The sequence below is a fragment of the Echinops telfairi genome, unplaced genomic scaffold (assembly GCF_000313985.2).
Source record: "Echinops telfairi isolate 266 unplaced genomic scaffold, ASM31398v2 ScPeMD7_655;HRSCAF=1070, whole genome shotgun sequence".
Classification (NCBI taxonomy): Eukaryota; Metazoa; Chordata; class Mammalia; order Afrosoricida; family Tenrecidae; genus Echinops; species Echinops telfairi.
The window spans coordinates 10,282,529-10,291,190 of record NW_022104553.1 but is presented as its reverse complement, the minus strand read 5'-3'; the positions used below and the strand labels follow the sequence as shown (position 1 = coordinate 10,291,190).

At 57.5% G+C, this 8,662-nt stretch overlaps 2 protein-coding genes across 3 annotated transcripts; both read left to right on the top strand.

The window, feature by feature from the left end:
- Window positions 1–6: 6 nt before the first annotated feature.
- CLIC1 (chloride intracellular channel 1) lies at window positions 7–4,831 on the top strand. Its single transcript, XM_004711710.2, has 6 exons — window positions 7–78; window positions 1,991–2,100; window positions 2,272–2,397; window positions 2,559–2,665; window positions 3,265–3,446; window positions 4,428–4,831. Exons 1-6 carry the CDS (start codon window positions 40–42, stop codon window positions 4,587–4,589), a joined length of 726 nt encoding a protein of 241 aa, XP_004711767.1. The 5' UTR covers window positions 7–39; the 3' UTR covers window positions 4,590–4,831.
- A 374-nt stretch (window positions 4,832–5,205) lies between these two features.
- DDAH2 (dimethylarginine dimethylaminohydrolase 2) lies at window positions 5,206–8,585 on the top strand. Of its 2 annotated transcripts, none has more exons than XM_004711709.2 (7): window positions 5,206–5,402; window positions 6,256–6,612; window positions 6,706–6,805; window positions 6,921–6,994; window positions 7,116–7,235; window positions 7,965–8,114; window positions 8,283–8,585. In XM_004711709.2, the coding sequence occupies exons 2-7, from the start codon at window positions 6,316–6,318 to the stop codon at window positions 8,397–8,399; spliced, it is 858 nt and encodes a 285-aa protein (XP_004711766.1). In that variant the 5' UTR covers window positions 5,206–5,402; window positions 6,256–6,315; the 3' UTR covers window positions 8,400–8,585. The 2 variants fall into 2 exon arrangements, with proteins under 2 accessions (XP_004711766.1, XP_045148760.1); XM_045292825.1 differs by lacking the exon at window positions 5,206–5,402 and adding an exon at window positions 5,728–6,083.
- The last annotated feature ends 77 nt before the right edge of the window (window positions 8,586–8,662 follow it).

The window sequence follows — 8,662 nt, the reverse complement described above, 5'->3', positions numbered from 1 at the left end:
GCTCCCCGCGACGCCCGCTTCCTGGTCCCCGTGTTAACCATGGCTGAGGAACAACCGCAGGTCGAACTGTTCGTCAAGGTAAGGGCGGGCTCCTGCGGGGGCGACCCCCCGAATTGCTGGACGCCACTTGGGCCCTTCTCCCCATCTCCAGCCTTAGCTTCCCGACCCCTTCCTCTGGGACTCTCAGCCCCACCCCGCCCCGGCCCCACTGGCCATCTTTCAAGGGGGGTTTGCAATCCGTTTGTGGGAGCAGGGCGGCCCCAAGGCTGGATGCTGAAAAGTTTACCAAGGTTGGAAGTTTCCCCGCAGCCTGAGGGCGAGGAATTCAGGAAAGCGCCTGGGCTGGAAAGACCGCAGGGGAGAGGGGGGAGAGCAGTCGGCTGGGGGGGAACCGGGCAACCGGAGGCTCACAGGGTTTGAAGGGAACACCAGTGAAGACCCGCGGGCCCCAAAGATCAGAAGTTTCCTTTGGGGCGGGTTGGGAGTGGGGGGTGGCCAGGAGAGAAGAGGGAAGTGGGGTGCACTAAGAGAAGAGGGTGGGGGGAGGCTCTGGGTGTGTGTTGTGGGAGGCCTGTGGGTGGGAGGTCGTCCATTGGAAAGAACTGGGAGATGGGTGGAAAGAGAGGGGAGCCAATTGAAGCACAAGGACTGGAAGAATGGCTTGGGAGAAGCTGACAAAGGGAAGCTGCAAAGATGGGTTGAGCTACAGCTCCCAGGATACTGGGGAGGGAAAAATCGGAAGGCCCGGGGGTGCCTTTAGGAGGTTGGGGGTTAGAAGCAAGAGAAAAAGCCTTGTCCCTGACTCCCCATTTCAGTGGATGTGAGTTAAGAAAGGTGCCCTGGCATTTGGGTATCAAACCCCAGGAGGTAGCCTTCCTGATTTCTGCCCTGCTTTCTCAGAGCGGCTCCTCTTCACACCCCTGTTGGGCCTGCGTTTCCTAGTCTTAGGACTTGGTCTCCATGCCCCTCTCTGCCTCTCTGTGGTGCCCTCTCTCCCTCTGTGCCTGCCTGTCTGTGAATGCTCCCACCCCTCCCCTTCCTGCCTCCTCTCTGGCCACTTGGCCCCTCAGTGAGTCTCTTTGTGTGCATGGGTTTCTCAGGCAGCCATTCCCTCACCCCCTGCGCCCAGTGGAGTGGAGAGCATGGGTCCAGCCCTCTTAGGTGTGGTCCCCACCTCACTCTCACACTGCGCCCTCAGGGGCTATTTTTACTCCTGGGTGAGGCAGTACCACAGAGGTCCTGGGCCTGTGTCCTGCTGGAGGACAGGAGGATTATCTAGAGTCAGAGGACTAAATTCCTGGTGCTGGGAGACCCCTGGAGGGTTGGTGGGAAGAGGGAGGAGGCCTTAGCTACCCAAGCCAAAGTCTCCCTGGTCCCTGCCCCCCACTTCCTTGCCAGGAAGGAAGCTGCTAAGGCCTGAGACACTGAGAGATGAATCACCCGCTGCCTAGGGGGAGGTGTCCCTGGGGGAATGAGGTCACCACATGCCGATTAGAAAGGAGCCCCCAAGCCCCAGCAAGGCCTCAGGAGGACCCCTTGATTCCCCACCCAGAAATAGCTTGGGGGGAGAAGTAAGGAATCAGAGCTCTGACTTCAAGCCTCCACTCCATGCGAGTTCCTGCCCTGGACACCTTCTCCATTCTGAGACTGGGAATCTGGGACTCTAGCCGCGACTCTGTCCTCACTGAAGTCCCAAGCCCCTTTCCTCTCTGGGTTCAAGTTCTGTAAGACCGAGACCCTCTGCCTACCTCCTCCTACCTGCCCTCAACTCTCTGAAACCTGCCTCTGTGGAAAATCTGCCTCTTGGCCCAGCTCGAGTGGGGAGAACTGAGTTCCGGGGAGAGCGCCTCGCGGTGGGGCGGCCTGGGCAGCCATCCTGTGGTTGTGACTAGGCAGAAACAGCGGGGTCTGGGAGCAGGAGGTGCAGAGAGTGTCCTGGGGAGAGGATGAGGTATCCCTGGCCTAACCTCAGGGTGGGGCTGCTTTTCAGGCTGGCAGTGATGGGGCCAAGATTGGGAACTGCCCCTTCTCCCAGAGACTCTTCATGGTGCTCTGGCTCAAGGGAGTCACCTTCAACGTCACTACCGTTGACACCAAGAGGTGGGCCCACTTCTGTTCCTTTAAACGTTCCTCGCACTTACAAATACCCGCCCCACCCATCTACCCACCCTGTCCTTCTATCTACCCAGAGCCTCTTGATCTTCCCACAGCCCTGCAGCGCCCCTCTCCCTGCCCCCTTTTCCTGTCCTGATGCCTGCCTTCCTCCTCCAGGCGAACGGAGACAGTCCAGAAGCTGTGCCCAGGAGGACAGCTCCCATTCCTGCTGTATGGCACAGAAGTGCACACAGACACCAACAAGATTGAAGAATTTTTGGAGGCTGTGCTATGCCCTCCCAGGTATCAGGGCACTCGGCCAAGGGGAAGGGAGGGAGCTGGGAGAGTCCACGAAAAAGCAGAGGGTGAAGAAAGTGAAGACATAGTGTTGGGGACCTAGGGCAGGTGAGCCGAGGCTCCCCTCTAGAAAGATACCTTACTCTGTTTCTCCCATTGACTCTCAGGTACCCCAAGCTGGCAGCACTGAACCCTGAGTCCAACACAGCTGGGCTGGACGTATTTGCCAAATTTTCTGCCTACATCAAGAATTCAAACCCAGCGCTCAATGATAGTAAGTCCTGTGTGTGGGTCAGAGACCTGGACCCTAAGAGGAATGGGGGAAACCCAAGAGGTTGGGAGGCAATAGGGACATCTGGAAGTTCGGATATCAAACTATCAGGGAGGTGTTATTAGCAAACATCCTCCCCTCTTTTAGTTTTGCTCACCCTCATATTCATGCCCCCCTGTGTTCTCACTGGCCATGAGTTTTAAACCTCTCCTGTTTGTTTCCTGGCCCCTTGTGCCCCACCCTGGTGGTGGGGAGGGGGGTGGGGGGTTGACTGCTTTCTGGCAGAATGGGGTTGTGCTTAATTAGGAACCATGACTCTAGCTCTAGACAACTTGAGTCGAAGTCCAACTAGCTTGGGCCAGACAATCTGTACATCGATTTCCACATCTAGAAAATGAAGATAACAAATAGGTACTCCTCCATAGGTGGTTGTGAGCATTAAGCGAGTTTTCATATGTTAAATGCTTAGAGGGATTTAGAAAACTAACTCCATGGGCATCAGTTATTATATTGGGGTCACTGCACCATTGTTCTCTGCCGTCATGGGGGCGGCCTTGCTTGGGCTTGTTCCCAATGTTCTAGCCAACTCTCCTCTTGCATAGATCTGGAGAAGGGCCTCCTGAAAGCCCTAAAGGTTTTGGACAATTACTTGATATCCCCGCTCCCAGAAGAAGTGGATGAGACCAGTGCTGAGGACGAGGGCGTCTCTCAGAGGAAATTTCTGGATGGCAATGAGCTCACCCTGGCTGATTGCAACCTGTTGCCAAAGCTCCACATTGTACAGGTGGGTACTCAGGGTCAGGTGAGGCTGGCCGGAGGGATGGCTCTTTCAGGTACCCTCCCCCGCCCCGCACCCCGTGAGCTTTCCCAAGGTGAAAACCACTTCTTAGGGTGGTTTCCAAAGACTGCCACCGATGACAGACCCTACCCAATCCTTCTTGACAGTCACTGCTGGAGAGGATTACATTTCATGATACAAGCCGAGGGAAGGTGCAAACAGATTGCCCCAAAGCAATACATCGCGGTATTACTTTCCAGAATGTTCTTTCTGTCCCCATATCACTGCCAGATCCTTGGTAGCTTCAGTTTCCACTTCCTCTTGTGGAAGATAAGAACTCCTAGTTCCCGTGATTTCTGGTTATAGCCTCAAGAATCTAGTGTAGGATTTGAAACATGGGCCCAATGTCAGTCTGCCACAGAAGTGTGATCGGATCATTTGCTGCACATTAAGCACTGGAAGATACAAAGATGTGTGATGACTGGTATTTGTGGAATCTAGCTAAGATAACACACCCAAGTAGAAGTGAATGATAAAGAGCAGATACCAAGCTCACCATGGAAATTGAAAAGGAGAATCTCAGGACATTTGAAGAATAGCTTCCAAAAAATAAAAATCAAGAGGAAAGAAAGTCACTCCCTCCCTCACTGCCATTGGATCTATTGTGACCCACGGCAACCAGATAGGACAGAGTAGAACTGTGGGATAGCGTGGGATCCCTGTGGGATAGCGTGGTCTGGAAAGGACGAGTCCTCAATGGCTGGGGTTTCAGTCAGTGGAGTGGAAGAGTGAAGACACTGTAAGAGGATGAGGACTGAAGGTGACAGCAGATGAGTCAGGGGGAAATGAGAATCTATGGGAGAAGGCCGATGGAGGAGGTTCTAGAAAGCCTGGATAAGAAGGCTGGATTTGATCATGCAGGCGAGTGTGACAGCCAAGGTGGCCACCCAAGACTCACATTGGGTCCCTCTCTTCTCCCACCCCTAGGTCGTCTGTAAGAAGTACCGTGGATTCTCCATCCCCGAGCAGTTGCGGGGAGTGCACCGGTACTTGCGCAATGCATATGCGCGGGAAGAATTCGCCTCCACGTGTCCGGATGATGAGGAGATTGAGCTGGCCTATGAGCAAGTGGCCAGAGCCCTGAAATAAGCCCCTGGGGGTGGGGGTGGGGGTGGCATTTGCCTCCCTCCATTTTCTCCACCAAGGCTCGGGTGATTTCCACACAGCTACCAATGGACATACTCCAAAATGGCAGTGGGTGGGGATCCTGGGGCACTTGTGCAAGGCTGTCTAGGGAGAGGAGGGGAACCCAAGAGGAAGCCTCATGGGATTTTAATGGAGGGGTGGGGTGGGTAAGACAACGTATTTCGTTAATAAAATACAGAATGAAATCTAGTGGTGTTTTTACACGGAGATGGCTAGAAGTCTGGGTGATACGGAAGTAGGGGTGGGTGGGTGAATGAGCTTGCACTCAAGACCAAGACCGGTGATGAAGATTAAAGAGGGTGGGTTGTGGTAGGGCTGCCATTTTTAGTGTGAGAAAGTAGGGTGCCGGTCCCGCCTAGTGCAGTCCCGTGGTCCAGGCCATGTTTGCAGCCTATCCACTAGGGCGGGCCAGAGCTGGGTGGGCCCACACACTCATGGGGCGGGGCTGAGCCCTGGAAGGTGGGGGGGAGCTTAGTCTCTGGAATGGGCCCGGCCTAGCAGGGCGGAGTGGGCGTGGCCCGGAAAGCCCCGCCCCGGCCCGCTTAGACAATGCCCGGGAGCCGCCAGACAGTCGCGCCCCCCGCCCGATCTTAGTGCAGGGGCTCGCCTACCCTGGGAACCCCTCCAAAGGCAGAGCTTTCCATCCCCGCAGCTTGAAGACTAGGACTCCCCTCTTCACCAACTCTGCCCTCGAAAGGGAGGGGCCAGAGCTGAGAAGGCAGCACGGCAGGAGGGGGGATATCCCGGCTGCTTGAGGTGAGCCGAAGGTGAGGGTGAGGGGGTCCCTAGGACCGGGTGGGGACCAGAATTTGGTTCTTGTGAGTGCTGGATCCGAGACTGCGCCAGGCAGAGACTGCGAGGGAGGCCAGCATTTGTATGCGGAGCTTGACCGGGTGGACTTTGGGGAAGATGGACTAGCGGGGACCGGCCCCTGGAACCCAGAGTGGCCTCTGCTCCCCGGAACCACGCCCCCGTTTCCACGCCCCGATTTCGTTTTTCAACCTCTCCCAATCTCCGGGGACTCGGTCTGGTTTTCACTGGGTCGTGGTAGGGGCAGTGTGACCACGGGGGGTGGAGAGAGGATGCTTAACTCCTTAAGCGCTAAGGAATCCCTCCTTCTCAGCCCTTCTCTCCCTTCCTTGCTCGGGGCTCCAGGACTTCCACCCCCCAGGCCCTGACCCTCCCTAGCAGTCTCTCCTGGTCCCATTACCCCTGTGCCTCTCTCGCTGGACCTCTGGTCCCTCTGGCGTCCTGCAGTGGAGGGTTAAGGGGGCGGGGCCGCTGCATTTTTGGGGAGTGAGCGCATCCTAGCGGTTGCCAAGAGGGGCGCCGGACAGGAGCCTCCCGAAGCCCCCAGAGCAAGGGCAACAGGTATTTGGGAGACCAAGGTCCGGGTCCTGTGCGTAGGACTTTCTCTAAAGCAGCGGACTATCGCAGGTGCGAGGTGAAGGGCCCGGGGTCGATCAAAGACGGGGGTCTAAATGGGTGGGACGAGTGGGAGGGGCGCCCGGAGATGGCCAGAGAAGATGGGGCATTTTCACCCACCCCCATGCCCTCCTCTGCCTGTTTCTTTCTCACCTTCCCCCTTTCTCTCTCTCCTCTGTGCCAGGTGAACACGAGAAAACGAAGCAAACAGCCCTGCGCCAGAGGAGGCTTCCGTGTGGATGGGATGGGGACACCGGGGGAGGGGCTGGGCCGCTGCTCCCATGCCCTGATTCGAGGGGTCCCGGAGAGCCTAGGGTCGGGGGAGGGTTCAGGGGCTGGTCTCCCAGCGCTGGACCTGGCCAAAGCTCAGAGGGAGCACGGCGTGCTGGGAGGTAAACTGAGGCAGCGACTGGGTCTGCAGCTGCTAGAACTGCCCCCTGAGGAGTCGCTGCCGCTAGGCCCGCTGCTGGGTGACACGGCCGTGATCCAAGGGGACACAGCCTTAATCACGCGACCCTGGAGCCCGGCCCGCCGGCCCGAGGTGAGCGGCGGGGTGAGGGTGGGAGGTAAGAGGGTGGGCGAAGCTCCAGGGTTTAGGGAAGGAATGGTGGAGTGAGGTGTGTCCGGCCCCAAGGTGGATGGAGTCCGCAAAGCCCTTCAGGACCTGGGTCTCCGCATTGTGGAGATGGGGGATGAGAACGCGACGCTGGATGGCACCGACGTGCTCTTCACAGGTGAGCCCGGGTGCTGGCAGGTCGGGTTCTGGGCCAGGGAAGCGAGGTGGGAGAGTGGGCTTTCTCGGGCTTTGTTTCTCACCCACTGCCCCCTCGGCGGCCTGCCCTGGCTCAGGCCGCGAGTTTTTCGTAGGCCTATCCAAATGGACCAATCACCGAGGAGCTGAGATCGTGGCAGACACGTTCCAGGTGAAGAACTGGCTCCGTCCAGCTGGAGAGCAGGGGGAGCCTGAGAGCAGCTTTTGTTTGAGGTTCCCCCCCACCCCCAACTCCTCCCACGCCCCTAAGCCCCTTCCTTGATTCCCCCTAGGACTTCGCTGTCTCCACTGTGCCAGTCTCCGGTCCCTCCCACCTGCGCAGCCTCTGTGGAATGGGCGGGCCGCGAACTGTAGTGGCCGGCAGCAGCGAAGCTGCCCAAAAGGCTGTCAGGGTGAGGAGGGCGTGGCTTGGCGAGTGGGCGTGGTCGACGTGGGTGGGCGTGACTTAGGTCGGAGAGGCGGGGACCTGGGGGACTCTTAGAGAAGTAAACCCAACCTGTACCCTCACGGAGTTTTCCACAGGGTGGGAAAGGATGGGAAAGGACGCGCCAGTAAACAAGATTTAACAATCCAGGGGGAGAGAGCACAGGGAAGCTGTAGAACAGGGGCAATTCACATCTTCTGCCTGAGTTTCAGGAAACTCCCCAAAGGTGGCATCTAAGATAGGACTTCAAGAATGGACTGCCGGGTGGGGGTTGGAGAAAGGGAGAAGACGGAGGGGTACAGGCAGGAAGCACTCCTGTGAATTCAAAGTGGTTATTATGGACGGTTGAGTGTATTCCAACTCATCGCGACCCTAGATTGGAGGATGAAGTAGAACTGCCCCCATAGTTTCTCAGGCTTCAGCCTATATGAAAGCCCCGGATGGGTTAGAACTCTAACCTCTCCGTTTAGCAGCTGGGTGACTTAATCATTGCATCGCCAGAGCCTCTTGAATTCGAGGTAGAAATTAACAGATGCTTCCAAAGCTCTTAGCACCCCTCTGGCCAATAGTATGACCTATCATAAGTCCCAAGACATAACTCTGTCCCCACCTTAGGGTGGTTGTCCAGACTGACCAACCACCGGGTTGCCCAGAGGTTCTAAGGGTCTAAGATTTCTCCCCATCTACTCTACCCCAGGCCATGGCCGTACTGACCAATCACCCCTACACCTCCCTGACCCTCCCAGACGACGCTGCCGCGGATTGTCTCTTTCTTCGCCCTGGGTTGCCGGGGGCATCTCCATTCCTCTTGCACCGCGGAGGTGGGGACCTGCCCACCAGCCAAGAGGTGAGGGGAATCGCATCTCCACCAGCCTCAGGCCTTTCTGGTGGGAGGATGGAGAACTAGGGGAGCGTCTGCTCTGGAAGGTTGGGTGGGGCCAAGCTGAGCTGCCTGGAAGTGGGGCTGGCTCTGGCCTCAGAGGCTTACCCTCCGTCCACTGTACCCTCCCTGCAGGCGCTGCAGAAGCTCACTGATGTCACCCTGGTACCCGTGTCCTGCTCAGAACTGGAGAAGGTGGGCGCTGGGCTCAGCTCCCTCTGCCTGGTGCTCAGCACACGCCCCCACAGCTGAGGCCAGTCCGAGGCCCTGGCTGGCTGGCTGGGGGTAGGGGAGCGGAGGGAATAGAAGGAGAGGAAGGTTAGATAGCCGAGATGGTGAGTAGGTAGTAGTGGGGGGAGGGCATAGTGTGAGAACAAAGACTGGGGCCACTGGGTGAGTCCTCGCCCCCAAAACCAATAAACTAGAACTGACCTTTTAGACTGGGCTGTGGCTGCTGTCTTACTGGGCCAGAGGGACAGGGGCAGGGCTGAAACCTGAGGGTGGGGCCAGTGCTG